This window comes from Periophthalmus magnuspinnatus, chromosome 9 (genome assembly GCF_009829125.3).
Source record: "Periophthalmus magnuspinnatus isolate fPerMag1 chromosome 9, fPerMag1.2.pri, whole genome shotgun sequence".
Classification (NCBI taxonomy): domain Eukaryota; kingdom Metazoa; phylum Chordata; class Actinopteri; order Gobiiformes; family Gobiidae; genus Periophthalmus; species Periophthalmus magnuspinnatus.
Window position 1 is genome coordinate 22,720,231 of NC_047134.1, and position 19,135 is coordinate 22,739,365.

The 19,135-nt window shown below is 37.1% G+C and overlaps 2 protein-coding genes across 3 annotated transcripts in view; both read left to right on the top strand.

Annotated features, from left to right (window-relative positions):
• ppil2 (peptidylprolyl isomerase (cyclophilin)-like 2) overlaps window positions 1-19,135 on the top strand; it is a 93,944-nt gene that overhangs the window by 64,884 nt on the left and 9,925 nt on the right. The window contains exons 2-5 of one of the 2 annotated variants that reach the window (XM_055224274.1): window positions 13,398-13,486; window positions 14,934-14,983; window positions 18,058-18,103; window positions 18,177-18,239. In XM_055224274.1, the coding sequence (XP_055080249.1) occupies window positions 13,455-13,486; window positions 14,934-14,983; window positions 18,058-18,103; window positions 18,177-18,239 (191 nt within the window). In that variant the 5' untranslated portion in view covers window positions 13,398-13,454. Of the gene's footprint in view, window positions 1-13,366; window positions 13,487-14,933; window positions 14,984-18,057; window positions 18,104-18,176; window positions 18,240-19,135 lie in introns of those variants that run through there. The other variant, XM_033972382.2, reaches the window with a different exon arrangement.
• On the top strand, window positions 1,434-10,980 carry LOC117375982 (STAM-binding protein-like A). The gene is made up of 10 exons (XM_033972383.2): window positions 1,434-1,561; window positions 2,998-3,215; window positions 4,111-4,186; window positions 4,262-4,357; window positions 5,177-5,549; window positions 5,625-5,749; window positions 6,311-6,448; window positions 7,902-8,014; window positions 8,880-8,979; window positions 10,342-10,980. The coding sequence occupies exons 2-10, from the start codon at window positions 3,013-3,015 to the stop codon at window positions 10,396-10,398; spliced, it is 1,281 nt and encodes a 426-aa protein (XP_033828274.1). The 5' UTR covers window positions 1,434-1,561; window positions 2,998-3,012; the 3' UTR covers window positions 10,399-10,980.

The following is a 19,135-nucleotide window of genomic DNA, read 5'->3' on the forward strand; positions in this document are numbered from 1 at the left end:
TAATTAAATTGATTATTATAGGGAATTCAAGATCTCTTATAAACAGGCTGGGGTCTACCGAGATGCAAAAGGATGCATTGCAACCTCATTTATAAAGGTTTGCACCCTCATTTAAGGCAGGATAAATAATGACACTTAATAGAACAGTATAGACTTTACACCCTTTTAAAACTCAAATGTAAATGAGTCAGCTTGGTCTGGACCTGTCCCGCTCATAAAGACATTGTAATGATCTGATATTTTGTTTAGTTCAGAGTTGACAACTTTTGTTCTTGTAACTGTTCATGTGTTTTTAATGTAACTGCTTTTGTATGTGCCACTTGCTATGCCAACAAGTCGATGTGAAGGTTCTATTCATCAGATACAGGAGTTAGGAGACTGGCTCCAAGAGCAGAGATTGTTGTTGTTTTGCTCTTGTTTTGGCATGGGTGAGGTCTACAGTAGCTCTTGTGTTCAGAAAATATCCACAAGAAATTTGGTGTGTTTCCTTACACCAGAAAACCATAATATCATACTGTTTTAATAAGCTATTATCATCAAATAAATCTTATAGATCTACAATTTTCTTTTTTAGCATTTTTTGTAGAAATACTGATTTATTCAGTTTGTTTATATTCTCATTATGCCATATAATGCATTTATGTGGTGAGAAATTTTGCTTGTAGCATATTTTCCAGGAGAAGAGATTGTTGATGAAAGACACTCAATGCAATTTTGTATGTTTTTTTTTTTGTTTGTTTGGGGGGTTTTTTGTAGTTACAAAAAAAAAAAAATACAAATGGAAGAAGTGAAGTAAACCATTTTAAGTATATTGGCAGGAATAAAGTATCACAGAGATTCAGGATTTTCAGTACACTGCCTGATCCAAGTATTGTTCTTTTGACTCTCTCTCTCTCTCTCTCTCTCTCTCTCTCTCTCTCTCTCTCTCTCTCTCTCTCTCTCTCTCTCTCCCTATTCCCTATTTATTGATTTATTGTGTAGTTAACATAATAAAATTTGGGCTTGGGTGTCACACCATTGAGCCACTATCTCGCTGTTTCTCATGAAGAATGGGCAAGGCTGTCACTCTTTTTTCACAGATTTTTGGGGGGGGTACATCCAAATAACTATTTAGTCTTATAAATTTTCAGCAGGACTTGAAATTCAAATCCCAATATGTGTTTTTAAAGTTTGGTTTTGTTCATTTTGGTTTGCCTTAAAAAAGTGTGTATGTGCAGCCAAGTCCCGCCGTGACGACGTGTCCTCGAACGCCACATGGATAGACTACTATAATCAGTGAAAATAAGTGACAATAACTCATTTAGTTAAATTACTGAAAATATACCAGAATACTAATTCGATGCGAGTTGTGGCCCCTGGCTGTCTCTGTTTGCTGAAAGATTTCAGCGTAAAACGATTTTTGCTATTCATTCTTTCCGAATCCGCGCAGGCGCAGTGTCTCAAAAGGAAGTGTATTGATTGCGGAAGTAAACCACGTAAACCGATCATGTAGCGCTATTTGGGCGTATTTTGAAGTATTTTTTAGTACATCAACTGAAGGTCTAGAGTAAATCTGTCCCCGGTAAGGACTGCCGCTAATATACAGTTACAGAATAATTTATATAGAGGCTCTAAAACAACACTATAAAGGCAGACAGTCTGAATTAACGCTAGCTACGTTAGCACAGAGAGTAATGTAACGTGTAACTCAAGATAATCACGGATGCCCCACTTTAATTTAATTCATATCTACGTTACTTTTTATATTGTTGGATACTGTTTTCTTAGAACAAACGGTCGCATCTGAAGTTATCACAAGTCCTAGAAGTGAAATAGACTACTGAAAGGTGCGCTAGGTAACTATTCTGCTGGAGACTGGAGTGGGTCTCACCTGTTTATCTCCATGGAGATTTCATTGCTATGCCTGGAATGTTCCACATTATGGCAAGCTTTTTTTTAAATCTCCATGGTGTGAAGTTGATACCTCCTCAGTCTATCGTACAGATATATGTAGAGGTGAGGCAATTCGCAATATGAATGCAAGTTTTTCAAGGTATTTTGAGCAATTAAAACATCTTTTATTGAATGAAGAAATGCAAGCTCATTTGTTTAATGGCATACTGTGGAACATTCCAGGCAAAACGATAACATCTCCATGGAGACAAGCAAATCATACACTAGAAAAAGAAAAGTTACTAGTTACAAGTTAAATTGATATTAGTTTTGAGTATTAGTAACTAGTTGCATACATCTCTGGGCTTGTCAGGATAACAAAACATAATGGAGTCAAAAATGCACTTCAACTACCACTAATACAAAAAGAAAATGTATTTAATTTAGTAATTTAGTTATTGAACTACAGTGGAACTGAAGAAGTAGGGTGACCATATTTTCAAAATCAAAAACTGGAACACCTCCTGTTTAAAGTGGTTGGTAATAATAAAATTGTGAAAAGAGCGTGTAATTAAGGAAATCCAATTCAATTCATTCCATTCATGACTTCTTCAGTATATCAACTGACATTTTCTTTGTGTTCTGTTAAGCATGTTTTCTGTATTTTTACCAATTCCATACTGTTGGAAGGTATGAAATTAGTCACAAATAGTGAAACCTGATACATTTCTTGTATAAAACTGTGACAGATCAATGGTTTAGGATAATTCTACTCGGGCAGGTGACACAGGGTTTAAAAGTGGGACTGTCCCAGGTAAATAGGGACTTCTGGTCACCCTGTGCAAAAGTGATGAGTGTTCTTGTAGAACACCCCCAACATGATGCCACTGCAAAGTATCAATTGCAGTGGTAACATTTATATGAAAAGATAGATGACACAATATTTAATGATAATCTTAACTATTGTAAAAGCAACACTTGCTAAGTTAATGTGTTCTTAACTGTAAAAGGATTTTTACTGTGTATGTCAATAATTGTGACCTAGCAATCAGTAACACTAAAATTTCCAGCCCTGTGGTGTTCCAGGTCATGGTGTGTGCTTTAAATTGTCTTATTGTGCTCCAGGCTGATCTGCTGGAAATGGGAGACCCCTCAGATGTAAGCCTGACTCCAGAGGAGCGTGTTCGGGCTCTGACTAAAAAAGGCAGCTCTGTGGAAGTCAGTGATGACGTTCCTCCACGACGATACTTCCGCTCTGGCATGGAGCTGATCCGCATGGCCCATGTGTACACGGAAGAAGGCAACATCGAGCATGCCTTCATCCTCTACAACAAGTACATCACGTAAGAGCTCTGCCAACCGCTTCTTCTAGAACAAAAATCACTCATCTTCCCCACTAGGTTGTCTTCACCTGACACAGGTTTGTGCAGCCAAACATTTTCTTGAAATAGCAGTAAATCCCCTTATAAAATGTATGACACTGTGACACTACTAATTGTAGAAGGTGAGCACTGCCTGTCATGTAGCACTATACCTACATACACAGATGGTTTCAGAAACTTGTAAGTTAAATTTCTTTCATGTTGTATCATCAGCTTGGACTCCTAAGAAAACAAGTAAATTGAATGAACATTTATGACTTCATCAGCTTCAGCTTCGTCAGCGTCAGAAAAAGTCTTTAACATTGTGTTTACATCAGCATTATAAGAGAAACTTGTCACCAAGGCCATTTTTGACTTAAGAGCGTAGGTCTATGCAGACCATCCCACTATATGTCTTTGGGAATTAGTTGAGTATTTGTTATTATAAATCAATAGTTAAATTAGCTACTAATGGATAATGTCAGTACTTCATTGGGAGACACTGTTTTGTTTACGAAGGCTGCTTTTTTATTTCAAAGCTAATTCTAACTTCATTTAATGGAACTATTATTGTTAAATTAGCCCTACAATCTGAAGTAATCTGCTCACAAAATGAGTTAATTTATGTACTTTCATTTTTTTTAATTTATTTTTTTATTTAGGTGAGCATTAGTTTCAAGACGGAAACAATTCTTTTCTAAAGGCTCATACATACTGAATTGTTATTATTATTATAATTCCTTATAGGAATATAATGGGATTGTCAGCAAAGATCAGCTGTCAGAACTAGTCCAACAGTATCACTTTTGTTACCAGTAAAAATACATATTGTATATTCTATACTAATTGACGTGAATATATTTCTTCCACATCACAGATTGTTCATCGAGAAACTTCCCAAGCATCGAGAGTACAAAACTGCCAACATTCCAGAGAAGAAGGATACACTCAAGGTGCTCATAGAAAGATATCATTTTTCAATAATAAACAGGGTCAAACTTATTATTTAATGTTACCTTTTTCTGCAGAAACTGAAGGATATAGCATTCCCCCAAGCAGAGATCCTGAAAAAAGCACTTTTGAAAAGATTTGAACTAGAATATTCAAATTATCTACTAAAAAAGGTAATGTACTGTCGCCATCACAATTAATTACAATTCACACAGACAGTTGTTTTAAGAATTGACCAGTACTTAAAGGTGCATTATCTAACCTTTCTGGTGCAGTGTCCACCACCTCAATGTAGATGGTTTTGTTTTGCTTGGAATGTTCCACAGCATGACATTAAACTGTCCTTATTGTGTCCTGTCATTTATTTTACATTTTATTCATTGTAAACTGTAATTTTGATCTAATACAACTTAATAATAAAAACAGGTTCTTTGACTTTCTGTTTAAAAACTGTAAAACTGACAGGCACCGTTTCTTAATACATTTCATAGTAGCAAGCAGCGGATTTTCATTTATGGATTGAACCTAACAAGTATGACCCAGAAACAGATTTTTTTTTTTTTTCAAATAATTGTAAGTAAGTACTGAGCATTGGACAGGGACAGGGTGCAGGTGAAAACAAGAATTTTCTGAGCACTAATGGGGTATAATACAGTAAGCTATTGTAAGAAAAAAACAAAAATAAGTTTTCCATAATGTGTTCCCTTTAAAAACAACCACAATGTTGTGCATTTTTCCTCTTTTTTAACTTGTTTTTATATAGAAAGTTTCATGCAAACCGCATAGTTATGAAACAGCAGTAAAAATACAAAATAAATATAACGTAAAATAAAATAACTCAGTTTTATATCCATCCTGAAGCATCAGCTCCCAGTCTTCATTCTTAATTATTGTATTCATTTTTATTTCCTCTTCATATGTAGGCTGTGCATTTTTCTAGTATTAATAATATGATATATAATTTATGATCTAATGTGTCTTGAATGTGCCAGAAAGAGGAGGAGGAGGCTCTGGTCCAGGAGCAGTCGAGGCAGCGAGCACTGGATGCTGAGCGGGTGCGTGTGGCCGACATGCTGCGCAGACAGAGAGAACAGGAGCAGTTCAGTGCCTTCGAAGAGATGATCCGCCGCCAGGACCTGGAGAAAGAGCGACACAAAGTCCTGTTGGAGTTTGCCACACCAGTGACCCCCGTCCCCGACACACCACTTCTCCCTGGTATCATGGGCCCCCCAGCACTGGCTCCCAGCGCCCCAGCCAGCATCAATAACCCTCAGCACCAGCACTCTGCTGTCAGCTCCCCCACACCTGTCCCTCCTGCTTTTGACCGCTCGCTGAAGCCTGGCTCTCTCAGCCACAGCGGCAGCAGTGAGTGTCCTACCGTTCAAGCCACTTTCCCTTGTTTGGAGTGGATTCATTGTCACAGCACCTTTCTGTTTGTAGATACAATGGTAGATGCCCTGCGCCAGTTGTTTATACCCTCAGAGCTGTGCCGGAGGTTTCTGCAGTTAGCGGAGGCCAATACCATCCGAGCAGTGGAAACATGTGGCATTCTTTGTGGCAAACTGGTAACTGCAGAAATACACAAGAAGATTTAACTTCCATATGAATGTATGTGAGTTGTCCTTTCTCCTGCCAGGGCCAAGAGGGCTGCTGACATAAATGTGTCTAAGCCTGACTCTGGTACAATGCATACAATGCATCAAATAGGAACATATTTTGTACCCTTTTTTAAATAGCAATAAATAGGGCTGCAACTAACAATTATTTTAGTTGTCAATTCGTCAGCAATACATTTTTCGCTTAGTTGACTAGTCAGACGACTGATTGAAAATTGACGGCTTTTAGATAGAGAATATTTGCAAATAAATTGTAGTATTGATGAAAATGCCAGTGTCTTTGTTATAAAGATCTTTTCCTTTTTTGTTTCAGAGTCTGTATTGTGCAGATTATGATTATTTTATCTAGTTAGTCAGTAGATTAATCGTTGCAGCCCTAATAATAATCGCAAGAGTTAACACTAAGTCAGGCTTACCCACATGCTTTAACTTAATCCATGCTGTTTATTTAGATACACTTATCTTTAATTCTTAATCAGTCAGATTTGTGCATGTATATGTGTGTTGCAGACAAGAAATGCCTTCACAGTGACCCATGTGATCGTTCCAAAGCAGTGTGGAGGGCCTGACTACTGTGACACCGAGAACGAGGAGGAGCTCTTCCTCATACAGGATCAGTATGACCTCATCACCCTCGGCTGGATACATGTGAGTATCGCTACTCACAGGGACAGGATGAAATAACCACTATATGATCACTGTGCCTGTAATACAATGTATGGCAGTATGCTGTGCAGTTTAGTATGCAAGTAATGTTCAGAATGGACATGAGGGACTTAACATTTAAGGTAAGAAAAGATAAGAAATTACAATGTTGCAACGCAAAGTTCAAGAATAGTACAAACCTGTAGAACCTCTCCTTCACACAGTGAGGGAGTCTGTCACTGAAGCTGCTCCAGCAGAGGTGTGAGTTTAGACCAGATATGGGCAAACTGTGGCCCGGGGGCCACACACGGCTCTTTGGCCTTACTAATCCGGCCCGCCGAACGTGACCAAATTATATTAAAATAGGTAAGGGTAAACATTGTTCAATTGACGATGTTAAGTTGTTATCTTTTGACACTTGATAAAACTGGATGTGAGTTTTTCTGCTGTATTTATTTAACTGAAATTTAATTAATAAATTATTAATTTAATTAATGTGTTTGGAAAACCATTTGTACAATGAGCCTTGCATATTCATGTTTTGCTACATGTTACAGGCCAAATTGCTAATGTAATATATATATATATATATATATATATATATATATATCTATATCCTGGTCTGGCCCCTCTGTCAAATTTTAGAACCCATTGTGGCCCGTGTATCAAAACGTTTGCCCACCCCTGGTTTAGACAGTACCCAGGACCCTCGTGTCCCCCACCTCTTGCACTGAGTCCTGAGGACAGTCCAGGACGGAGCTGGACATCTTGATGTCCAGTTTCTTCCTCTCAGTCTCCGTGATGGTGCTGCTCCAGCAGACCACACCGTACATGAGGCTGATGCCACCAGAGTCCTTAGGAGTGACCCCTTGCTCCAAAAAGCCAGAGTATCCTCAGTAGAGTCTGTTCTGACCCTGTATACAATTTATGTACATAATTTGTGTGCTCAACACCAGATACATTGGGCTAGGCAACATTTCTTGTACTTAAGTGTGTGATGGGGTCTTAATCCAATGAGAAAATACTGTAGACACTAGGGCTGTAGTCAGCTGAAGAATTTGTTGGTCAACTAAAGGCATGTCTTGCCTATCGATTAGTCAACTAAAAAGGGAGCATGACAAAGCTCTCAAAACTATTACATATCTCTATCTGACCCAAACGGCACTTGCAGAACTTCACCTACTAGAAAGTACTAGGAAACAGTGTATTTCTATAAAGACAGGTTAAACTTGTGAATCATATAAATACCAAAAATGCCAAACATTCAGGCTAACTCTCACACTCACTAACTTCTCCTTTCTGCCGTGGTTCTATATATATAAGTCTTTATCTAAATAAAGTGATTAGTTGACTAATAAAATTAATTGACCACTCAACTAAATGACTAAAGGACTACAGCCCGAGTAGACACAGTTGTATGATGAGTTGAAGCTGATATAAGTTTATATGTTTTCAGACCCACCCCACTCAGACGGCCTTCCTGTCCAGCGTTGACCTCCACACGCACTGTTCCTACCAGATGATGCTGCCCGAGGCCATCGCCATTGTCTGCTCACCTAAATTCAATGAGTGAGTGAAGTCTCATGGGGTCTTGTTTCAAATGGACGTGTATACACAGACAGATGAAGTAGTACTTGGGGACATTTATATGTGCAGTAATCATATCAATTACAATAATCACGGTATGCACAAAAGATATTTGAAATCCAAAACACCTGGTGATGTGTCAATCAGTGGATTTTAGTGTAACTATTGTGTATGGAAAATAAAACAGTGATTTCTAGAGTAACTTTAACATGACTATAACTTTAACATTTTCTTTTTCATGTAGGTCTCTTTCACATTAGGCTGCCCTTTTTGCATCATTTATAGGACAAAATATGCACAGGTGTAAACACAACATTGACATTTGTATAATTCTGTAATTTAAGAAATCAAATACTGATCAGATTTTTGGTATGTGCAAGTGAACATAGGCACTGTGTATCAAGACTACATAATTAGCTGTGTCTTAGAAGAGGCATACAAAAAATGGACTTAACCAAGCTATTGTGGTTTCGGTCTTGTATGTTGAGTGATGTAGGGTTAAACAATATTGCATAGTAATTTTCCTTAAATGAAAAGATATGATATGTGATCATCAACACAGCCGTTCTGAGTAGGGCTGGGCGATATGATATAAAAGATTTTTGTTATCACAGCAAATTAAAATGTCTTTTAATATATTTTTCCAAAGTCGGAACTTTTCACCAAACCTTTTAGAGGATAGGCAGTGGACCTCCCCCATCAAAACCCCAAAAATGATCATTGGCTATTTGCTTTCTTTTTTTTTTTACATGTTATTATTCATACGTGAAGCATTGTAAATGAGCTTTATAAATGCATTTGGACAGTGGCGTGTATTTTGATTGACCTTTATCCTTTTGTTTTGGAGGATTGGCTACTTCAGGCTGACAGAGCAAGGTACACAGGAGATCTCAGCATGCAGACAGAAAGGCTTTCACCCACACAGCAAAGAGCCCCCAATGTTCACAGTAAGTACTGCATGACCGGCCGGGAAATAAGCACATTTGAAAACACTAAAAGTGTAATTTTCTTTTTGCATGCTTTGAACAGAAATATTTGGTACCACAGTATCAGAGTCTAAACTACACAGTGTGGTAGTATTGACTATTCAAGCTTGAGTAATATGATTCTAGACAAGTAGGTTTAAATAGTAGTTAAGAAAGCCAGCAAGCTAAGATATAAGTGCATAGCGTACCACTTCTGTGACACGTTTAGATCAAGGAAACTGATCATGAACAGTTGACCATGTGAAAATGTCAATAATGATGGAACTAGAGGTGTCCTTATTCGAGGTAGTATTATGCACAGTCAACTTTGTGGAGCTTTCTACCATGTTATAATGTTGTTCTCATTAAAAAATATGCCAGAAGAGGATTTAGTTGTCATCCATGCATGTTTGAGTATTTTGGCGATCTCTCCCTAGCCCTATTCGAACCGTCCTAACAGTTAGCTGTAAGATTCTGTCCAGTGCTCAGCCCACAAGCCTACGTCACCCACACTTCCACAAGACAATTTCTCCATAAATATACAAAAGCATGATACAAAACAATACACTTCACAAACCTGATGCAATGTGCCGTAGTTTCAATAGCAGGATGCATGCTGTAATGTGATAGTGCTCTGAAGGCAAAGAGACTTAACGAGGGGAGCAAAGGAAGGGGGGACTCGAAAAAGCATCAGAAACAAAAGTGATAACTTATAAAACATGTTAATTGATCAGTAAATTTGTCATTTTCAAAACAATAAAAGGTAACGTGGTGATTTAAATATGTTATGTGTCTATGACAAAGCAATGTCTACAACTCAATTTATTTCAAACTGGAACAACTGTGCCTTCGGCAATATCCTGTTAGACTGGTGCAGATTGAGAAGGCCGAGCCATGCAGGGAGCTCAGGAACACTCAGTTGATTGGCTTGCATGAGGGAGAATTACTGGAGCATAGGTGACATCTAAAGAGAGCCAGGTGATGGAGCAGAATAGTCTTCTGGATTCAATCTCTGCTGTAGCTCCATTTCTGTAAAATGTTTCACTGTTTATTGAGTAAAATTAGCATAGTGAAAGTATAAAAATATTTGAAAAAACTACTCAAATGCAATCCAGTTTGGAATGTCTGATTTGTGATTTACAATTACAGTGCATATAGCAGCTTAAACTACTCTTTTCACTAAAACACAACTAACATCACAAAATAAAATTCCATCAACTGGACAAAAGTTTACAAGCAGCGTCTCGCACATGTCATGGATTAACTTCTTTAAAAAGTACGATTAGTTACTGAAGTAAATAAATGTAAATGACAACCCTGGTGTGCTGTGCTGTTGTGTTTCAGCATGCAGGACATGTGAACATCGTTGAGGACACTGTCTCCATGATGGACCTGCGGTGACCTGTGCTTCTGACCACACTTTTATCACACTAGATTTGGCATGAAGTGGCATCTGCCTAATATCCACAGATATATTAGAGACCACTACTGATGGTACAGGACTCATGACTTAAGAAAAGTGCCAAGGATCCATATGCTTTCCAAAATGTGTGTTTTTTGTTTTGTTTTTTTGTGTGTTTTGTTTTTTTTACAAATACATATCTGTTTTCTTTGTTTTAATGTGGTTGTCATTACATGCCATCATGTTTTCTTAAAAAATTCTAAAACAGAAGCTTAAGTGTGTGTAACTCAGGTATGCAGGCTGTGGAGCTGCAGGGCAAAAACACAGACCACAATGGAAACGCACTACACTATGAACAGAAGTTGTCATTTGGAAGTCCTTCTTGAGTTGTACCTAATAAACCCATTTAAACTACAAAGAACATCCACATTTGTTCCAGACAAATACAAGTGACTTTTGTTGCATGGGTTCTTTTCATACACTGTCAGTACATTTTGTTGAATTCACACTATTGATATTGATGTAAATTGCAGGGTGAGGGCAAGGGCCAATAAAACTCTGGAAATTGGGTCCACAAACTTACTAAATGAATGCTGTTTCTTATAATCATGTGTCATCATGTCATAACATAGTGAGGCTTTAATGAAAGTTAATGGATGTATGTAAGATGTATTATTTTGATTTTAAATGTAGCTTTTACTGATAACAGTTCTAGTGCAGATTTATTCTTAGTTACAAAAATATTGGACATGATGTCCTATTTATTTGGTGTTTTAGTTTTCAAGATGATAATATACAATTTTATATACTGAAAGGTGACTGAGCCTCCAATGAGTACCTCATGTGGGCTGCCCGCTTTAATGCTTGAAATCCAGTTGGTTTAAATTCAAAAGGACTACCTGATGTGAATCCTCACTACCTAAACCCCAGCACCTGGAGCTAATCATTACAGTGTTTCCCATTAATACAGGAGACTACGGTGGCCCCCATAGTCTAAAAACAACCTGGACTATATATTGGCATAATGAAATTGTTCTTTTGCTCATTGTGTTATTATAAACTTATAAGAGAGTACACTGGTCATAACTGCTTAAAAAATCAAATATAGGCACTAAATTTATACTCTGCAAATTGAATCAGATGAACTTATTCCAATAAAAATTATTTGTGCCACCATAACTTAACCAAATCTATGGGAAACACTGCAGCTTTGTGTAAGGTTCTGACCTTACACATGACTTGCGTCTTTTATCTGCAGGTTTAGGCACGGGAAACCCAACTTCAGTTGTGATTGCCTTATTTAAAAAAAAAAAATGCAGACTACATACAGTTCCTTTAATACACACGTGAACAAAATTATTGGTACCCTTTGGTTGATGAAAGAAAAACTCACAACGGTCACAGAAATAACTTGAATCTGACAAAAATAATAATAAATACAATTTCTATGAAATTTAACCAGTAAAAAATCAGACATCGCTTTTCAACCATGCTTCAACAGAATTATTAAAAAAATAAATAAACTCATGAAACAGGCCTGGACAAAAATGATGGTACCCCTAGAAAAGACTGAAAATAATGTGACCAAGACAAGCATGACAAGCATGTTAAAGGTAAAGGATATAAGACCATCTCCAAGCAGCTTGATGTTCCTGTGACTACAGTTGCACATATTATACAGAAATTTAAGATCCATGGGACTGGAGCCAACCTCCCTGGACGTGGCCACAGGAGGAAAATTGGTGACAAATCAAAGAGACGGATAATACGAATGGTAACAAAAGAGACCAGAAAAACTTCTAACGAGATTAAAGGTGAACTTCAAGCTCAAGGAACATCAGTGTCAGATCGCACCATCTGTCACTGTTTGAGCCAAAGTCGACTTAATGAGACCAAGAAGGACACCATTGTTGAAAACAATTTATAAAAAAGTCAGATTAAAATTTGCCAAACTACATGTTGACACGCCACAAAGCTTCTGGGAGAATGTTCTGTGGGCAGATGAGACAAAAATGGAACTTTTTGCCAAGGCACATCAGCTCTATGTTCACAGACGGAAAAATGAAGCATATCAAGAAAAGAACACTGTCCCTACTGGGAAACATGAAGAGGCTCCCTTATGTTCTGGGGCAGCTTTGCTGCATCTGGCACAGGGTGTCTTGAATCTGTGCAGGGTACAATGAAATCTCAAGACTATCAAGGGATTCTAGAAGGAAATGTGGTGGCCAGTGTCAGAAAGATTGGTCTCAGTTGCAGGTCACGGGTCTTGCAACAACCCTTCAAACCTGACACAACTGGAGCAGTGTGCTCATGAGGAGTGGGCCAAAATAATTGAGACACGGCCATAGCCGGGTATTTCGAAGGACCCGGCCAAAAAAGGGTACTCCTCAGTGTAGCCGCCATCTTGCCAAAATGGAACATGCCTACAACACGGCGTACGTCAACCGCTTTCTGTGCACTTACTTCGCCTAGCACCTGTGACAGTTTCTCACTAATGAGCTAAACGTTTAAAATGGACTCCGAAATGATTACAGTTTTACTTTTAATTATTTATTATTTAATTGAAGAAGAGTAAAAGTATCATCATCGCAGGCGTTTATTTCCGTTTAGATTGAGGAATTAATTTTTCCCTTTGAATATCAATAGGAAAACATAACGTTATAGGTGATTTCTTCCCAATTGTAGCTAGTATTACATAATTTTAAGAAAATAAACCTTGTTTCTCCCGTAGAAGAAGTCACGCGCGGCGCATGATGGGATACAAAAGGGCGCGAAGTTTGCTCTGAAGGACGCTTCGTTCACGGCCGATCTCCATGGAAACGCTGGAAACGCAGATTTCTCGACCACATTCGCGCCGGAAGTGACGTACTACCCCTTAAATGCAGCCGACGGAAACTCTGCCCGGAAGCAGAAGCGAGACGCATGCGTCATCAGCCCTGGTCGTGTGCTGCGCTTTGTGTTGCTGGTGTTTATTTCCTGTGTTTCGACAGATTAAAAGGGTTTATTAGTGTTTCATTGCAGATATCGGATTAGTGTTCACTCACTGACACGCACGATGGGGAAGCGACAGCATCAGAAAGATAAAATGTAAGTTAAAAACCACACACAACACAATTGGTTTGGTGTTAGCATGTCTGGCTAACAACAACGGTTATGATATATATATATATATATATATATATATATATATATATATATATATACACACACACACACACACATTTTATTTATTGATAAATCCATGGTCAAGCCTGATGACTAGACCCAAGAACTCACTGTATCATAAGAAAAAATCTAATTTTTTTATAAATGAAAAATCAGCTGTCACTCCAAAAACTCCAGATAACTCACTCTGTGTATTCCCCTTTCTACTGTGGTCCATATAAATCCTTAAAAGCCCTTTTAAAATTGTGGGCGACTGAGACTCCATCAATCTGCTAAAGGACCAATGGACTAGTCCGACTTTTGCAATTAATCTCCTGTTATTGGCCTATAGCTGATAACCCAGTAACAATATTGAACACAGATGGGGAGCAGCTAAAATGAATATTGTAAAATGCAGATTTCTTTTGTTATACAGCCAGTTCTTGTGTCCAGTTGAATTTTCTTTTGCCATAATTTTTTTTTTTTTTTATAGTCAACTAATCATGATAGTTGATAATTGTTGCAGGCCTAGACAAAAACTGCTGAAATAGGGGGACAAAAACTGTTTTCAATACTAATTTGAATTTATACTTTGCATATGCATTTGATTGAGAAACTTGTATGGCACAGAAGGTAGTCCCAGAGCCATGCCATGAATTATATGAATTATTTAATTATAGACCTAAACTTGTGATATTAAACCAAGAGCACACTTGCAACCCAGGTCTCATGATGCTGAAATGCACTTTATTTACTTAGTACCTAATGCAGATCTTACTGAGCTGCAGGTGTTGCATGAGCACTGATTTCCTGCAAGTACTGGGGTTTAGGTATTGACAATTACAATTGGTCCTTTTAGGTGGAAACCAATTGAATTTCAGCATTGAAACTGGCAACCCAAATGAGAGACTAACATGAGACTCATTTTGCTTTCTGACTGGATAATTGTCTTGAGAACCCAAACAGTAAATAAACAACCTGGCTATCATGTCCAATGTTTTTGTAATTAAGAATATATCAGCATTATAGTTGTTTTATGTAGAAAATATTTTTGATTTGAACATGTCCACCCTATGTCTGGGGACTCAGTGAAACCATGTATATGAAATTTATATTCAAAATCTTGCATACAATTCCTCAGAATGTAAGTAAGTTTTCCAGTGTAATAAAAACATTCAAAATAAAAAAAAAACAAAAAAAAAAATAAAATATGCGTTTAATCTAAGCTATTTTTTTTACTAAAAGTTACACAATTGGGTTTGAGTATCAAATGCTGATGCTATTGCATGTTGTCGCTTAGAAACAAGTACAAATAAAGTGTGACGGTTATAAATTAATATCATTTTGGTCTTAACTGTATTCATGGTTTAATGGTGTCTGCCTTTTACAGGTACATCACATGTACAGAATATACACACTTCTATGGAGGAAAGCGAGCAGGTGTGTGAATATCAAAACTCAAGCACACAATTATATCTACGAGTCTTCCATTTCTTACAACTTTCATCATAATAATCTGTGCATCCTGAATGAATGTTGTTGTGTTCAGTAGACCTGTCATGTTAACAAATTTTGAAGTCTGATTTATTGCTGAAGTAAATATAGATGATAAACAATAATATTGAAACAACTAATGTATGCCACTGACTCAATAACCTAAGAGCAGATTAAAATCCACAAAAACAATTCTAAATCTACAATATTGTTAAAAACTATGAGCTGCAATAAATAAGTAGCAGAAAGAAACACTTTAGCATAGTTTGCACCTGTAATCAGCCATAGAAATGATTAATTCAACCCTCTATAGTTCAGATCTCATCATATTGCCAAAAAATAACCAACCATTTCTCAGTAGTGCAAAGAAAATGTACAAATGATGCATATTGACCCCAAAAAATATGTTGTTCCATCGATCATATATTGAACAAATAAGCCTATATATTTTAAATATTGTAAGAGGCCTAGTTTTTAGCAATAATCTGAATATAATATAAAATGGCTTAATTTGACATCTATTTCCCATTGATTCTTTCTTATATAAAACATTACGACTACCTGATAGTATTTTTGTGTGAGTGAAGAGAGGGTATTATGTAAAATTGTCTTTTTGGCACTTTCTACCATGTTAGAAAGTTCTCTCATCAAAAACATGCCTGAAGAGGTTTTATGTCGTCCATGCATATTTTTCGTATTTTCAGAAAATATCATTTTACTCTAGGGATGCCTGATAATGTCAGTCACCAATAATTATCAGCTAATAATGGCAATTAGGAATTTACACCAATTATTCAAAAAATTTAACATTTTCCTATGAAACAACATTATCAGGAAGACAAGTACATACAGTTGAAACCAGAAGTTCACATACATTATATAACAGACACATGCACTTTTTTCTCACTGTCTGACATGAAATCAGACTAAACCTTTCCTGTTTTAAATCAATTAGGATTACCAAAATTATTTCTATTTGCTAAATACCAGATAATGAAGGATTTTTAAAGACAATTTTTCATGACTTTCTTCAAAGCCAGAAGTTTGCATACAGTGAGATTACTATGCATTTAAACAATTTGGGAAAACCCAGATGATGAGGTCATGTCTTCGGAAGCTTTTCATAAGTTTTTTAACAATATTTGAGTTAGAGACACACCTGTGGATGTATTTGAAGGCACATCTGAAACACACTGCTTCTTTGTGTAACATTATGGGAAAGAAATCAGCCAAGATATCAGGAAAAGGGTTGTGGACATGCACAAGTCCGTTGATACTTGGGTGCAATTTCCAGATGCCTGAAGATGCCACATTCATCTGTTCAAACAATTAACAAGTATAAACACCATGGGAATGTCCAGCCATCTTACCGGTAAGGAAGGAGACGGGTCCTGTCTCCTAGAGGTGAACGTGCTTTTGCCTGAAATGTGCATATCAATCCAAGAACAAAAGCAAAAGACCTCATGAAGATGCTGACTGAAGGTAGTAAAAGTGTGTCATTATCCACAGTGAAACGAGGACCATACCGACATGGACTATAAGATCACTCTGCCACGAAGAAGCCATTACTCCAAAATAAAGTGTGAAAAAAATTTCCCCTTGGGGACAATAAAGGTGTATCTATCTATCTATCCATACATCCATCCATACATCCATCCATACATACACATACACACACACGATTACATTTTGCAAATGCACACAAGGACAAAGACCTTACCTTTTGGAGATATGTCCTGTGGTGTCCGAAACTAAAACTGAACTGTTTGCTCATAATGCGCACCATTACATTTGGAGGAAAAAGGGGGAAGCTTGCAAGGCTGAGAACACCCGGCTGAGAAATACGGTTGGCAGCATCATGTTTTGCTGCAGGAGGCACTTCACAAAATAGATGGCATCGTGAGGAAAGAACAATATGTACAAATACTGAAGCAACATCTCAAGACATCAGCCAGGAAGTTAAAGCTTAGGTGCAAATGGGTCTTCCAAATGGACAATGACCCAAAGTGGCTTAAATATAACAAAGTCAGTGTTTTGGAGTGGCATCACAAAACCCTGATCTCAGTCCTAATGTGAGCAAGACAGCCTACAAACTTGACTCACTTACACCAGTTTTGTCAGGAGGAATGGGCCAAACTATTCTGAGAAGCTTGTGGAAGGATATTCAAAATGTTTGACCCAAGTGACAGTTTTTTACAGGCAATGGTACCAAGTAATAAAATGTATGTAAACATCTGACTTTGAAGAAAGTAATGAAATTGTCTAAAAAAAAAATCCTTCTCATTATTCTGGCATGTAGCAAATGGAAATAATTATGGTAATTCTAATTCCTAAAACAGGAAAAGTTTAGTTTAGTTATATAGGATTTTTATGTAGTGTGTGTAAACGTCTAATTTCAAATGTAGATACTTTAGGTATAGTGACAAGCCAGTACTGTCAATTCACATTTGTAAAGTCAAGTTTACATTTGAAGACTTTATAGTACGTAACATCTAGGCTCATCTAGCTGTTTTATGTGTGAAGCTTTCTATTTATTTGACCTAAATGTCACTAAATTTTTAAAATATTCAAAATTTGCAAATCTTCAAATCACTTTTTGTGATATTATCAAAGTATTAATACTTTGCCCACCTCTTGCCCACATATATTTAAGGATAATGTTCATTAATAAATCAGTTTTTCATTTCTTGCACCAGAACTTATAAAACCTGACCTTTTTATTTGCCTTTTTTACAGTGTCACTTTTTAAATGTATTATTTTTTGGTAAGCTAGTGTTTGGAGGAGTTCAGTCAAACTATGAATAGGAACCCGCTTTTTTTCCTCTTGCAGGTGCAGGCATCTATTATTAAAAAACAACAAAACAAATGGGTTGAAGTCATCCTAAATTATTATCACAACTTTCATCATTTGTCCTTTATAATCTATGTTTCTAGGAGGCCATGTTTTATCTTTTTAATTTGGTTTAATCTATGAAAATATTGGTAATTATTTTATTAATATTTTAATTTTACTTTTCTAGTTATCCCACAAGCTAACTTCAGAAGGCTTCCCTTTGATCACTGCAGGTAGGCTGGAAGTGTAAAGACTGCTAAAACTCTGTATTTTTATCTATAATGTGCTTTTGAAATGTTTTTGTAGTTTATCGCTTCAGCCATTTGAATACCCGGTCTGCACCAAAGAGGGCCATGTCTTCGACCTACTGTAAGTGAAGAAGTAATTGAATCTTAGTCATTGTGAGTATTTACTAGGGCTGCTAGGCTTGTCAAAAGTATAAAAAATCAGATACAAATTAGTACTAAAACTAGGAAAAGTCAAAGTTAAATCTGTCAACTGGACAAAAGATTGCAGGAGTGAAGATGTTTCGGTGCTCAATCCAACCACTTCTTCAGTTCTGGTCAGAATGCTGGTGGACACTGCCTTATATCTATCTGAAGGGAGGAGCTAACTACACTGAAACCGTAAACAACTATTGATTGATTTTTTTTTTTTTTTCCTCCTGGATCGGGCTCCCATTGGCCCCATGAAAATCAAAGGTTGAGGTGGTCATTATTTTGTCTTGGAGTCTTCGGTCACAATTACAACTCATTGAGTCTAATTTTTGATACCGGTCACTGGCATGTTGGATTGTGTTTACTACTTTTAGTCTCTTGCCGAGACGTTGTCACAGGCTCGGGTCTAGTAAGTTGATAAAGTAATTACTGTGACAGGTCTAGTCAAAATTGACAATTTATTAAAAATGTTTAATGAAATTATATTTTTCGTTGAATTAAATATTCATTGTAGCCAAAAGTTGGAAGTTCAGTGATTTTAGCATTCTTAAACACGACGCCAGGTGTACACTGACTGCAGGTACGGTGCAGTTTAGGACTCGTGTGGTTCCTGCAAGACTTAGAAAGTCAGTAAAATCAATTGCGCCCTGCCACATTGACCTCGGTGCAGTGCAGGTGCGAGTCTGTGGAAAGAATTCGCAAGAAATCTATTTTTCCTGAACATCGCAGTGGTCTGGTGCGGTTTTCCAGTCATTAGACTTGTTATCGTGTGAACCCACATGAAACCGTGTTACTTTAGGCAAATACACACCGCAGTTGTTGTAGTAG